Source organism: Cydia pomonella, chromosome 7 (genome assembly GCF_033807575.1).
Source record: "Cydia pomonella isolate Wapato2018A chromosome 7, ilCydPomo1, whole genome shotgun sequence".
Taxonomy (NCBI): domain Eukaryota; kingdom Metazoa; phylum Arthropoda; class Insecta; order Lepidoptera; family Tortricidae; genus Cydia; species Cydia pomonella.
Genome location: NC_084709.1, coordinates 1,746,436 through 1,762,387, shown reverse-complemented (window position 1 = coordinate 1,762,387; position 15,952 = coordinate 1,746,436). Strand labels below are relative to the sequence as shown.

Genomic DNA, 15,952 nt, shown 5'->3' with positions numbered 1-15,952 from the left:
TTTCATTTCACAAAACGTTTTGTATGACGTCCGCTTATTATGACGTGTTTGGCAATTCCTTTCGATGTCATAATAAACGGATTCTACTGTAGTTTTTTTTTAATACGTCATAAAATTTAAAAAGACATTTTTTTTCATCAAACCCATACGTGTGGGGTATCTATGGATAGGTCTTCAAAAATGATATTTAGGTTCCTAATATCATTTTTTTCTAAACTGTATAGTTTGCGCGAGAGACACTTCTAAAGTGAAAAAATGTGTCCCCCCCCCTTGTAACTTCTAAAATAACAGAATGAAAAATCAAAAAAAAATATATGATATACATTATCATGCAAACTTCCACCGAAAATTGGTTTGAACGAGATCTAGTGAGTAGTTTTTTTTAATACGTCATAAAATTTAAAAAAAAATATTTTTTTCATCAAACCCATATGTATGGGGTATCTATGGATAGGTCTTCAAAAATGATATTTAGGTTCCTAATATCATTTTTTTCTCAACTGAATAGTTTGCGCGAGAGATACTTCCAAAGTGGTAAAATGTGTGTCCAAAGTGGTAAAATGTTGAACAAGATCTAGTAAGTAGGTAGATTTTTTTTAATACGTCTTAAATGGTACGGAACCCTTCATGCGCGAGTCCGACTCGCACTTGGCCGCTTTTTTAGTAGTTTTTTGTCGAACCTGCCATAAGAACTAGGCGGGCATTTCAACCGTTATGAAAATAGGCGATGATAGGTATCTCAGGCGAAGAGACGGGGTTTTACAGTATATATCGTCAGGTTACAAGCAAAACTCACTAATACTAAAAAATAATTCAACAAATTTTATTTTATTTTAATAGTATAATATGGTTCATTATGGCTATGAACTTGTGGTGGTAATTAGTGAGTTTTGATTTTTGACTGAATGTGTTTTAGTTTTCAAAGTGAATGACAGCTGTCGGTCGCGTTTCGTTTCACGCAGATAATTAGCAGAGGCCATTGCACATGGATACTAGCTTCATAGCTTGTGTGTGGAGTGATGGACTCAATTGATATAGGACATGTGTTTTGGTCACTAATTTGAGGTCTCTACGCCATTTATGGGCAGGCATAATTTAATGTATCGATGGCTTACATGATAATTATGATTTCGGCCCCACACTCATAACAATAATTAAACTCATATTATTGTTTGTCTTATCTAATTAACTATAATACTAACTCTAGATATAAAAGTCGTTGTTACCTAACCCTATGCACACCTGACGATATGCAGCCGAGAACACGATTATGTACAGTCAGCGTCAAATACTTTGTAGCAACCAAAGTAGCCAAATAGTTCGGTACACCATATATTTAGTATGCTGTACCGAACTATTTGGCCACTTTGACTGCTACGAAGTATTTGACGCTGACTGTACACGATATCACGCTATAAGGCCAATGTTCAATTAGTAAGTAACATAATGTCATGGTTACAATTTTATTTATTTTAAATGACACTGCACCTACTTAATCTTTCTGGTTTAGCCCATTGGTTGGCTGGTAGAGTATGCCTCAAGGCCTTAAGTCCGCCATTTGTACCTGCTTGTATAGTGCAATAAATAAATAACAGGGATTCCCTGCCTAGTATTACTAAACGACCTCGCTGACGCTCGTCCGCTAATCACACTCGGCCGGCAATCCCTTATTTTTCAGCCTTTCATGTAGGTACTATTCAGCTTATGCTTTGGCGAATAACACAAAATGAGTCAACGAGGAAAACAATGCTGATAAATATTGTTTATACATACTTAAAACTTGCGTGGTCCATAAAACATTGACCATCCTTGAACCTTATGTATTGGCAATAAGGGTTACGAATTGTCATTTCATACTAAACGATGATACATATTAGCTAGTAAAGATTTCCAACTCATTAGTCGCACTCACGCCCTGCTACAATGTATACGTATTGTTATTTGATAATTTTATTTTGTGTTAATTTGCTTTATTTAGGATGCACAGTTTGTACGAAGGTAAGTTATGTTTTTCCTTTTCATCACACTTGCTCGAAAGATTTTATTTCTTGCAGATGTACTAAAACGCCTATATTGTTCCAGCGGGAGTTACGGTTTGTAAAAAAGCTATAACTCCCTAGGGAGTTCATGAGTTCAAAATCTTTACTAGCTATTATTTATAATCGTCTAGTATGAACTCCCTAGGGAGTTACAGTTTTTTTAATTCTGTCACGAATTCATACGAACTTTTATAATTTAAAAATGTTAATTTTAAAATACTGACATACTCGTATCTAATTTAATATTTTTGTTTAAGTTTAAAAATATTTAATTTCATTTACCTATTTAATAGCCGTTTATAATATTTTTATACAATTTTCAATCGTGGCTGAATACCAGATAGGTCTGTGCATTCGATGCCTAACCTGTCAAATATGGAAGGTAGAGGCAAGGAACAGAAACTCCTTAGGCAGAACTGTTACAAAAGTGTCCAGCTGTCAGCTATAAATAATATTTCCAAATCTCTCCAGAGTAGCGCTAGAGTAGCTAAGAACCTAGGCGTTATTGACGGAGTGAAGTGCGCTGTCTATGATTAGATTTTTTCTCAAGTATTCTGGGTATTGTAGCGCCACCTATTTATGGTTTTTTGTCGGACACTTTTTGGTATATAGATATTCTGTTCCTTAACTCTACCTTCCATTCCATAAGACGAATGTTTGAAATTTCACCGTATTTAAGAATTATTTCGCTTAAAATTTAGTAAGTGCGATGAAAAACATTATGTGTAACATCTCTTTGTCTGAAGAAAACTTGCGTCCTTTTAGTTGATTCTTTACATATGGAAAGAGGGCGAAATCACAGGGTGCTAGATCGGGACTGTAGGTTGGGTGATCTAATAGTCTAATACTAGAAGACGCCAGAAATTCAGCAGTTTTTTGAGCGCGATGAGCTGGTGCGTTGTCATGGTGAAGCAGCCATGAGCGCAGTTGGCTTTTTGGTCGCAATTCCTTAAGTGTTTGCATTAGCGGGATCAAGCACGATTGAACATACCATTCAGCAGTAACACTGCGTTGCGTATCTAAAAGAATGGTCTTTATTATACCACAACGACCAAAAAAAACAACTAATAAAGGCTACAAAAAAGGCGTGAACGTGGCGACTTGATCGAGACGTTCAAAATAATTCACGGATACTACGACTGTCCAGAACTAAGCGACCTCTTCACTCGAAATCCAAACACGCGCACAAGAGGACACTATCTTAAACTAGTAACAACAAAGCATAAAACAAATACCAGCAAAAACTTTATTGCAAACCGAATAGTAAATGCCTGGAACAAATTACCCTCTGAAGTTGTGAACTCTTGTAGTGTGAATCAATTTAAAAATAATCTTGACAGACTATCTAAGCAGTGAAATCGTGTAGTGAACTCTGATTTAGACGTACCAGCATCAGCTGCCTGTCTTAAACCAAATAATAATAATAATAATAATATTTTTTTTTTTACTGAACGTGACTTCCTAGGCATCGTTGGATTATCTTCATTTTCAAAAATCCATAGACGACTTTGAGACTTTGTTGGTAGGTCATAATAATATATCCAAGTTTCATCCCCTGTCACAATTGCAGACACCTCAGAAGAACGCCCTGATTTAAATTTGTTAAGCATCTTTTTACACCATTCTACACGCCTGTTCCTTTGATCGTCAGTCAGTTTGTGCGGGACAAAAAGTGTACAAACTTTATGGACATGCAAATGTTTATGTAAAATGTTATTTACAGCCCATGCAGTAATGCCGAGGATTTCCTCAATTTGCTTGTATGTGATTCTGCGGTTCTCTTTAATTAGTTTCTGGGTTGTTTCGGAGGTCGTCACCTCACTCGGCCTTCCTGGACGCGGATCGTCTTCCAGATCAAAAAGGCCTCTTTCGAACTGTTTATACCATCGCTCGACAGTCCTGAGGGATGGTGAAGTATCGCCCAATACACGTTGCATTTCTTCGTGGCACTGTTTCCGAGACAAGTCACGTCGAAAATTGTAATAAATAATCGCGCGAACTTGAGAGCCCGTAAGAGATGCCATACTTACACTTTCACACGTGTTATCTCAATAACTACGAGTATTAGACGGCAAATGACAAGTTTCGACCTGTTAACATGTGTACGCACGCACTATACGTAGGTATCAAAAGAAATTAATAGCTTGTAAAAATTGTGCTAAACGACAAGACTTACCGAGTGACCTACGAATTATTTCAAATAATTTTTAGTAGGTGTATATAAAATATAAACCTAAAATATTTAATTCTGAGCATTAAATACGTTTTTTTTGTGTGATATTATGTTTTTTTTTGTCATCTTAACTGAAAAAAAAAAATGTTCCTGTATGACTTAAGGCAAAAACTTAGGGGAATTACTTTTTTGTTTAAGTATATCTTAGGACATGGAGGGAAATTTGAAAAGAAAATAGCCATTTCTCGAAAGTTTCTTCACGTGGAATTTTATACAAAAACAATACTACTTTTTTTTTTTGACGTGTTGGGAATGCATTTACGCACGGTGTGTGGGACTCGCAGCACTCCAGTTTTCACCCTCTTTGCCGTTTGTGAGGGCGCACTCTAGCGACATATACCGTAAGAGTAATACACTTTTTAAGAGGAAAAGGGACGGCCGCTCCTACATACAAACGTAGTCCCCATTTTCCTTTCTGGGTATTGAAATTATGGAAAATATTTTTACATAATTTGATGTATATTAAGTATTAACCATGGCTATTTTTTCGATTTTATGATTATTGTAAAAATTAGAAACAAATAATTATTATATTATTTTATATTATTATATCATATTCGTTATTTTATCATTTTTAAATGCTCCTAACTCTTAAAATAATTAAAAAAGCGAAAAAAAACGCACGGACATAGCTGTGGTTTATATACAACAAATTGTGTGGAAATATTTTCAATAATGTTAATATTCACAGAGGATAATCAAGACTACGTTTGTATGAAAAGGTGATTTCGCACGGGTCATAATGTATTGTTTGTCCGCATTTTAGTTAGCAATAATTTGGTTTTTTCTCAGAAACGCGTAACTTTTCAGTATTGCCATAAAGCAAACCTAACCTAACCTATCTATAGGATAACTTAAGGAAATTCCTGAAAAGTTAACGGTTTCAGAGTTATGACTATCATTACATTATGACTTTCAATAATTATGTCAAACAAAGGGATCCGCGATGACATTTAGCAAAATGTTGTACAGTCAGCATCAAAAGTAGCGGATCAAATAACGCTTCATAATTATCTACCATTATGTAACAGCTTAACAAAAAGTGTGGACTGAACGAAGATGTAGTGACAAAAATTGAGAAAGGTATGTTGAGATGGTTTGGACACGTGGAAAAAATGAGTGAAAGAAGGTTAACAAAGAGAGTGTATAAGGGAGAAGTCGAAGAGGGAGCTGGAAGGGGTAGACTTTCTCTGATCAAATCGGGGAAATCCTGAAGAAAGGCCAGGTCAAGAGCACCCTGAACCGACGAGCGTGTATGAGGAATGTCATGAAAGTGAAGGAAGCGAAAGAGGTATGTCAGGATCGTAGCAAGTGGAAATCCGTGGTCTCTGCCTACCCCTTCGGGAAATAGGCGTGATTATATGTATGTATGTATGTATGTTAACAAAAAGTGATGTCTTTAATATAGAACAAAACTAAGACTGTAAAAGATATATTTTTGAACGCGAATTTTAGAAAATTATCTACATCTGGAAAAGTTATACGGAATATCAGATACTTTTGGCGCGTTGTTTCATCCGCTACTTTTGATGCTGACTGTACCTTGATGTTGCATCGTTACGCGCCCAGCTCGCCTGAGATACTGAATGTTTCCACTTTCAATTTATTTCTAAGCTTATTAGCATCGTTTGCAGACATTTCTGCATTATAAAATTAATTTTCAACATCATTTTCACCACACCAACTCGTGGAAACTACCTACTAACTATGAAATACCAAAAAAATCTAATTAAATAAATAAATAAATATTATAGGGCATTATTACACAAATTAACTAAGTCCCACAGTAAGCTCAATAAGGCTTGTGTTGTGGGTACTTAGACAACGGTATATATAATATATAAATATTTATAAATACTTAGAAAACACCCATGACTCAGGAACAAATATCCATGCACATCACACGAATAAATGCCCTTACCATGATTTGAACCCGGAACCATCGGCTTCGTAGGCGGGGTCACTAGGCCAAACTGGTCGTCAAAAAATCAAATCTAAATGAGAGTAATACAAAAATTATCATTCAAAATCATCATTTAAAAGTCAATTCTACCAGCTAACAATAAAAGAAACAACTCAAAGTTAGCATCTTTTTCCTTTGCCACACACATGAAATGCAACTTTCTCATTAGTTTTTGAATAATCAAGCTGGCCTTTACCAGTTAGTGTGGCGAAAATTTTATTTTAAAGTTCTTTAACCACTTAAAAACTGTAATTTGTTAGGAAACTGTATTGTAGATTGTAGTTGTATCATATTTGAAAACTTATCGCCAGGGCCGGATTTAGGGAAGGGCAACCGGGGCTACAGCCCCGGGGCCTCCACAAAAGGGGGCCCCCATACTCTATTATGAAAATTTACCATTTTATTTGGGATCGGGGCCAGGGGGCCTCCACTACTTTATTGCCCGAGGCCTCCAGACCTTTAAATCCGGCATTGCTTATCGTAATTTACAGAACCAGCCTATAGTGACCGTGAGGCAAGGGAAGCTACAGGGAGCTGCAGACACGTTGTATGATGGAACAACATACCATAGTTTCAAGGGCATCCCGTATGCCCAGGCACCGTTGGGTCAGCTGAGGTTCAGGGTATGTATAGACAAAAATATATGTAACTCCAAAGTATGTATAGACAAAGATATATATAAATCCGTACAAGATAAATAAAGGCCTAACTAATCATTGGTGGACCTTATCGTCTTTGCAATAAGGGTTAACGAATTGTAATGTATTCCAGTATTCCAGGATTGATCGTATTTAGGCACGAAAAAGTTGGGCTTAGTTCAATTAGGTGTGTTGCTAAACGGCAAACGTATCTTATTCATAGGGGGAGAGGGGCATACTTTGTATGTAGGTAATTTGGTAATATATAATCTCAATGGGCGCTCACCGGTGACGCTCATGCACTTTTGATTCCATACGATAAGTAGCTCAAGAAAATTAACACGAATACGGGCAATCAGGACCGAGTATAGGCCAAAGGTAATAGCGCCATCGCTCGAAAATATGCTAGTAGATGGCACCACTCTTTGATATGTAACAAATGTAACACATATCAGTTAAATAATAAGGATCAAAGTCAAATGGCGTTCTAAAAGTTTTAATCATGTGTCGAATGATGGCAATAAGTTTACTGTGGCTACAAAGTTTACTTTGAAAATCCACTCTATTTCAAATACTCTTTGTTATCAGCGTAGGGTAACCACCAGTGTTGGACACGTTATGTTGACAAGCTCCAGTGATGGACACTTCCCCCTTATTCATAAACGTGTACTAAAGTTACGATGCCGCTGATCATCGTTTGTCCCTTTCCGACGTATTGGTATGATGGAAAGGGACAAACGATGATCAGCGGCATCGTAACTTTAGTACACGTTTATGAATAAGGGGGTTTATGTTTACAAGCACATGGACATGGAGGACACTAAATAAATCATACGGTTTTAAATTGACAAGTGCAAAATAAATACAACGCTTGGTTTCTTTAAAATGAAAATTATTTTTAACATTATTATCTGTCACCAGGTAGAATAAAGTCTAAAAAAAGCTATATGATTTATGTCGACAAGGGATTTTCTTGCGACAAATCAAATGCGATTTTTAATACATTGCCTACAAATTTAATTCAATCGATCAGTGAAATGCCGTTATGTATCCAAAATCGCATATGATTTGTTCCAAGGTGAGTGGAGCTCCTTAAACTGATGTGTTAGAAAGATCGACTGCATATTTTTATTTCTCCAGGCTCCCCTGCCACCTCAATCCTGGAAAGGCATACGCGAAGCGACCGAATATGGCTCCATCTGCGCACAAAATGAGGGTGAACCAGACTCCGTCTTCCAAGGTAGCGAAGACTGCTTGTTCCTCAACGTCTTCACCAAATCCCTCCATGGTCGCACTCCTGTCATGGTCTTCATACACGGAGGTTCCTACTTATCTGGCTCTGGAAACGATGACCTGTACGGACCAAAGTTTCTCGTTCAACAGGATGTTGTCCTGGTCACTTTGAACTACAGGCTTGAAGTGCTTGGATTCTTAAGTGTCGATACCCCTGAGGTTCCCGGCAATGCGGGAATGAAGGATCAAGTCGCCGCGTTGAAATGGATAAAAGAGAACATTGCAAAGTTTGGAGGAGATCCCGATAATATTACGATTTTTGGTGAGAGTTCTGGTGCTTGCTCAGTTACACATCATATCCTATCGCCGATGACTAGAGGACTATTTCATAAAGTTATCGCGCAAAGTGGTACCAGTGTACATGACTGGGCGATAGGTGAAGGCAGCAAGAGCAGAGCATTCAGGGTTGGAAAATATTTAGGAAGAGACACGAAAAATACTGCTGAGTTACTTGAGTTTTTAAGATCTCTACCAGCAGCAAACCTAACTAAATTGACATCTGCTACGAGTACGGATGATGAGAAATATAGAGGACTCCCTGAACGATTTTTGCCAGTTGTCGAAAAGAAATTTGATAACGTCGAAGCGTTTCTAAGCGAAAATCCTTTGGATATTCTTCAGTCAAAAAGAATGCGTAAAGTGCCTTTAATGTTAGGATATAACTCTGCTGAAGCCATTATTATGATTCAAGATAGATTAGGAAAATTAGACATTTACAATAACAATCCGTCCTACGACGTGCCTAGAGAAATCGCTGAGAAACTTACCCAAGAAAACATGAATGATATGGGGAAAAGGATTAGAAAATTCTATATTGGCGACAGAGAGTATACAAAGAACGATTATAAGGAGATAGTCACTATGTTATCTGACTTACATTTAGTGTATGATACGCATAGATTTACCTACTTGTATTCTAAACACAACAGTCCCATTTATATGTACAGGTTCAGTTTCGAGAGTGACCTGAACGTTTTCAAGAATTTCACTAGTATGGGTTTGGATTTGAAAGGAGCATGCCATGCTGATGAACTATTTTATATGTTCTCTAATAACTTTACTAAAGATGCGTACGAATCGCAAGAAAAATTGAAGACTTACGTGTCGAAGGTGACTAAATTATGGACAGATTTCGCTAAAACCAGGTTAGTTTACCTCTAAATACAGTTCTTAGATGCAAAAAGATCTTTTTGGGTTGATTTGAATTGATATTTCCATGGAAAATACCAACGTCAAATGAAATAAGTGCTTCGAAAATTTCAATGAGTTTTTAATGACTCACGGTAATTATAATTATAATCTGCTCACAGGTTTTGGTAGTAGACGATCAGATACACTTAATGTAACTACAAAACCAATTTGAGTAATAGTCAGATTTAGTGAGCAGTGAGAGTCAGGATGGTGGGTGGACCACAGCAAATTTCAACGAAATATTTATAAATATATTGTACCTTCTGTGTACCTTAGTGTACCTTTAATATAAACCTGTGTATCTATCTCCCCCTAAAACCAAAAAGGTTCACCCGACATTCTGACGTCAGGATGGCGGGTGGACCTATGAAATTTTGCATTGTACCGCACTAAAAGTATGCAGTTATATTGTACCTTCAGTGTACCTCTGTGAACCTTTAATAGAAATTAATATATCTATTCCTAAAACGAGCTAGGCTCAAAACAAGGTCCACCCTTGTTGACGTCAGGTTGGAGGGGCGGGTGGATCTATGAAATCTTGCATTATTTCAAGCAAAATGTATGTAGTTATATTGTACCTTCAGTGTACCTCTCCCTAAACCAAGATATTTAAAAAATAAGGTCCACCAAGGACCTTAATGAGGAGGTTATGGGCCTAACTGAATTTTGGAAGAGGCACAGCTATTATTAAAGGTACACCACAAGTACCTACACAAGAGGTGAAATATGTTTATAAATATTTCGTTGAAATTCGCTGAAGTCCACCCGCTATCCTGTCCTGACGCTCACCAGATTGTATTTTGTACTTCTCAATAGAACATTGGTGAAACAAATGCCCAAAACTGTGATACAGTCGAGAAGACGTGACAGCCTGAATCATATTTGATTTTCTTTGTATGTGTCTGACTGAGAGCGTCTAAAATATTTGTATTTTTTTTCAGCAACCCAACTCCACAAAACTGCTCTGGACCAAGATGGCCGGTATACACGTCGAAAAACAAGGAATATCTGGACATCAACGTGCAGTCGACGGCGGGAAGCTTCGCTGAGAAACAGAGAGTGGAATTCTGGGACTCTCTGTATTGTGAGGCTGGCTTGCCTTGCATAAAAAATAACTAAATAATATTATAATAAGCTTTCCTCCATTGTGTTGTCAACGAATCTTTCTGTGGTCTTGTCTGCCAATAGTGCCAAATGGCAATGTGTAGAGGCAGTGGCCAATGACCATTATGGGTCTTTGATTACCGGTCGTCGGCCTTCACCTTTCATATTATCAATGTAGTAAGTATGGAAGTGTACTTTTTTGGATTGATAATAAAACTACATTTAAAACAAAAAAATCTATATACAGGTTTCTAAATATTAAAAATCATAGAAAAAAATATAATCATTGACTTAGATGGTTTATGGTTTAAGACATTCTCATAAGAATATACATTATTGACTTAAAATTAGAATTTAAATTTAACTTTGCTATACAATAACTTGGTGTGTATATTTTTTGCATCCCAAGGAAACACTAGTAAATTCGCATTGTTACTTATTTGAATAAGGTTGCTATTCGTGCACCCGCGACTGTGCATAACTCTGCGAGTGCAGTAACTATAGTTGGTCAAACCAATATGACAGTAAATAAGAATAAAAAAACTATACTCATCCTTTTCTTTTGGATGCTAGTACTAGTGTAAGACAAAGGTAGATGATTCTCTATATCTATGTTTGAAATGAGATAGTCCTTTGACAAACTGTATTAATAATTGTAGATCAAAATATATTATGCTTCCAATGTAAAAGTATTTTATAAGCAATTACAATTAAAGTTTTAATTTTTTATTTTATAAAAATAATAAAATAAATAAAAATAAAAATAATTTATTTTCAGATTCCTCAGATCCATAGATTGTTAGTTTCAAGACACTTATAAAACTACATCAGTAAACTACCAATTAACAGGATTCATAAAAATAACTATTTCTTAGGTCGTATACGAATGACATGATTTGACGGTATATCGGCGGAGAATATCCGACCGAATCCCACCTCTGCTATAATTCTCAGGATGCTATTTGCGCTCCTCCTCATCCGCATCACCACAGATGCCGTCTTCTTCCTTACTATAGCATAAAAGTCCTCTACACCGGCAAACATCCCAGAGGCGCTACAGAATCGAGGAAGCCCAAACAGCATCCTGAAAATGTTATATATTGGATACGCAGGGTATAAGTCTTCAGCCTGAAACTGGCCCACAGGCCACACGTGTAAAAACTTTGACAGTAAGCTATGAATAAAGTCAGCTTCACTTGGGCACTACAGCGTGCGAACCTGTGCGCCAGCATCCCGCCACGGACTGACAACGCCCTGCGCTCCCGCCGGATATCAAGATCGTCTTTCAGTTCCTCGGTGTAGCCGCCGTGCAGGTCAGGGCCTCGACGACTTAAATAAAACTTCGATTTATAATGAAGTGAAGTATAATCATCCCAAAGGTACTGGTTTACAAGGGTTCTTGCCAAAACGGTTCAATGTAGAAAGTAGGTGTTGATAGTATGGAGGATGATGAAAGAGTGATTTGCAATATTTGACTTGATCAGTACAAAAGGTTTAGATTTAAATGCTTCCAATTGGCCGCGATACAGATTATGTGGAGCGCTCCTATTGGTGCTTTTAAAAAGCCTCCGAATAATAGCCGAGCCCGACGGCTGCGTTTAGCTACTGCATTGTTTTTTATATAATATTAAGTTGCAGTCGCAACACTCGGTCACAATTTATATTAGTTAACTTGGTATAGCGGTTGTGTATTTGAAACATTCGTTCAATCTAATACGCAGTGTTTTTTACATATTTGCAATTGTTATATTTAACAATTGGCTACTTGATAGTTTTCTGTAAATAATGTCAATCGATGATTTTCCTGAGGAACAAATATATATTTATATAGGGCTCATGGCATTTAAGCTACACAAAGGTCAGAAATGAGAGTTAAAGTCTGACGCTCGCACTCGACGATTGAAACGCCTCTAACAAAATGATATATTGTAATATGACGTCACATCATTACAATGACAATGAATACGTGTAATGAATGTATTTCATTAATTGTCATCATTACATTAATTGTAATTCATTCATTCATTCATTGACATCATTACATGTATTAGTCTGTCCTAAATGTATGGAAGATCAAGAAAATTGCTATTTTGACCCTGAAATATTGCGTTTATGTGTATAGTTGTCATACAATTTATTTTTCAATAAAATGTAAGGAATCGAATGGTACCATTTTCTTTTTCTTTTTTAAAGTAAAAAAAAATTAACTTTGGTGCCTTGTTTTTTTTTTAATGAAAATTTTGCTCAATTTTGTTATAAGTTATAATATTCAACATGTGTCAAGTACCCAATTTTAGCGAAATATTTTCAACTACATACCGTTTCATTTTAATTTTGAATATGTTGAACGAAGGACTATTTTTAACAGACTTCAAGATTTCAAAAGAGGAGGTTATCAATTCGGTTGTATGTTTTTTTTTATGTTTGTTACTCCATAACTCCGTCATTTCTGAACAGATTTTGAAAATTATTTTTTTGTTTGAATTTATATATATACAGATTGGTCCCGTTTTTGTCTAAACTCAGTTCTGATGATGGGATCCATGAGAACTATTATAGTGCCTACGCTAATACTCGGAATTAGCTGGCAAGCGGACCCCAGGCTCCCACGAGCCGTGGCAAAATGCCGGGACAACGCGAGGAAAACGCAGTGATAAATGTTTAAGTTCACTGTTTTTTTTTTCAAATTTTGACCTCAGATTCATAATAAAAGTCCTATCGGATCCTCATTTATCGATTTTCATCTTGATCAGAGCAAAAATACAGAAATCCAAGATGGCTGCCGTGTCATCCAATTTTGATCTCAGGATCATAATAAAGGTCCTCTCGAATCCGGAGATATTGATTCTCATCTTGATAAGAACAAGAATGTAGAAATTCATGTTTGACACATCGTAGGAACAGTTTGTATGGGAAAATAAGATCGTTGGATGTACTTTTCTCCTACACAAATATATTCTACTTGTAGGATTTAATACATACAGCCACACTCGATTCTCAGTGTCTATCGATCGTATTTCAAAACTAGTATTTCAACGTTTTCTACAGATTTTCAAGCACTTTCCAGTGATAAAAACCATGAGCGGAGCGGCAACGCAGTATCGTTTACAACGTTATATTCGTTATGTTTATATCTTTTGAGGAAATAAGCTACATAATGTAATAACATAATTTTTTCGTTAATTAAACGTTTAAATTATAAATAATACCGGTAATTTACAGGATAAAATAACGTTATTTTATAATGTTAATCATAACGTTACCCGAAAATGCCGGCATTTAGATCGTACGTGTTTTACACTCATAAGTAGTTGAACTCTCGCCCTGTGAGAATGTATACGTATTTCAATTTGTTAGTTTTCTTTTGTGTTCACTTGCTTTATTTAAGATGCACACTTTGTACAAAGGTAAGCTATATTCTTTCTTTATTTAAGATGCACACTTTGTACAAAGGTAAGCTATATCCTTTCTTTATTTAAGATGCACACTTTGTACAAAGGTAAGCTATATTCTTTCTTTATTTAAGATGCACACTTTGTACAAAGGTAAGCTATATTCTTTCTTTATTTGAAACAATACTGGGCCTAAATGTATATGCAAATTTGGTTTACACTTATAAATAACATAACTATGGTATTCAATACGGGTTTTTCCCATTTCCGCCAATTGTTAAATACCACATTTTTTCCTCCCACTGGCTCGAAACGACTGAGAAAAAAGTGGACAGCTTTACGTAGATTTATATTCGGCAGGAACACAACACTATGAGTAGGGTCTAGTGTTATTTGGCTGCGGTTTTCTGTAAGTTGGAGGTACTTCCCCAGTTGGGCTCTGCTCTAGTCTCTAGCGATGACATCCGCTGTTCTGTGACCTACCTCACAAAGCGAGATGACATTCACAGTGCCCATACCTCTCTTAAATCTCTCTTCTTCTCTTATTTTTTAGTGTAGTAAAACATTTCATATTGGATAACCTTCTAACCAACGATAGGGCTGGCCTAGAAAAATATCTAGTAAAAGTTTCGTGGGTTTCGAGATAATCGAACTTTTCTTTCTTTTTTAATAGCCTGCACCCTTCTTGACTTTAATGACCATCTTGGTCATATCTTTATTTGTAAAGATGTAAATAGCAAGTGTCAGAATCAGTATTATATAAACTAATTTTTAGAAAGTTGGTGAAACTGGAGTCCAAACATTTTTTATTCACCAAAAAAATTTTTCAACAAGTTTGATCCCTTGTGGTGAGTAAAAAAAATATAACTAAGTATTAAAATTAAAAAAACCTCCTTTTATGCCAAATAAATCAATATGCCCTCTAGCGCATGAGAGGAGGCCTGTGCCCAGCAGTGGGACGTATATAAGCTGAATTATTATTATTATCAAATCAATATGATGCCAAAAATGCCTTACATTATTATAGAAAAAAACTGATACTCTTCAAACGTAGCATAACTTGACGACCAGTTTGGCCGAGTGGGTAGTGACCCTGCCTACGAAGCCGATGGTCCCGGGTTCAAATCCTGGTAAGGGCATTTATTCGTGTGATGAGCATGGATATTTGTTCCTGAGTCATGGGTGTTTTCTATGTATTTATAAATATTTATATATTATATATATCGTTGTCTAAGTACCCTCAACACAAGCCTTATTGAGCTTACTGTGGGACTTAGTCAATTTGTGTAATAATGTCCTATAATATTTATTTATTATTTATTATTTATTTATTTAACTAGCATAAGCGCCACCGCAAAGAAACGTAAAAAAAACCGCATCATAATTGGTCCCTTAATTACCGGACAACCTGTACATACATTTTCAATTCCCTATTTTTAGGGTTCCGTAGTCAACTAGGAACCCTTATAGTTTCGCCATGTCCGTCTGTCTGTCTGTCTGTCCGAGGCTTTGCTCCGTGGTCGTTAGCTCGTTAGTGCTAGAAAGCTGAAATTCGGCATGGATATATAAATCAATAAAGCCGACAAAGTCGTACAATAAAATCTAAAAAATTTTTTTTAGGGTACCTCCCCTACACGTAAAGTGGGGGTGAATTTTTTTTTCTGCTTCAACCCTACAGTATGGGGTATCGTTGGAAAGGGCTTTCAAAACTAATAGGGGTCTTTAACAAACATTTTTTGATAAAGTGAATATATTCGGATATAATCGCTCCGAAAGAAAAAAAAATGTGTCCCCCTCCCCTCTAACTTTTGAACCATAGGTCCAAAAAATATGAAAAAAATCGTGGAATTCATAGTAAAAAGACTTTAATTAGGTACTGATTATGCAAATTTGCCTATTTGTTTAACTCGCGTGAAAGGTACCGTTTCATCCCTTGGTTAACAGTTTACTATACTTTTTAGCTTATTGTGACGGAAGAGTAACTACGGAACCCTACACTGAGCATGGCCCGACATGCTCTTGGCCGGTTTTTATTTTTCCTAATTTGGGCCGATAAAAATCTTCAAATATTTTTATGTAATTTTACAGCATTTCACGGA

The 15,952-nt window shown here is 36.3% G+C and overlaps 1 protein-coding gene across 1 annotated transcript; it reads left to right on the top strand.

Moving 5' to 3' along the window:
• Window positions 1-1,631: 1,631 nt before the first annotated feature.
• Window positions 1,632-10,559, top strand: LOC133519571 (esterase FE4-like). The gene is made up of 4 exons (XM_061853583.1): window positions 1,632-1,998; window positions 6,727-6,858; window positions 8,014-9,311; window positions 10,299-10,559. Exons 1-4 carry the CDS (start codon window positions 1,924-1,926, stop codon window positions 10,474-10,476), a joined length of 1,683 nt encoding a protein of 560 aa, XP_061709567.1. The 5' UTR covers window positions 1,632-1,923; the 3' UTR covers window positions 10,477-10,559.
• The last annotated feature ends 5,393 nt before the right edge of the window (window positions 10,560-15,952 follow it).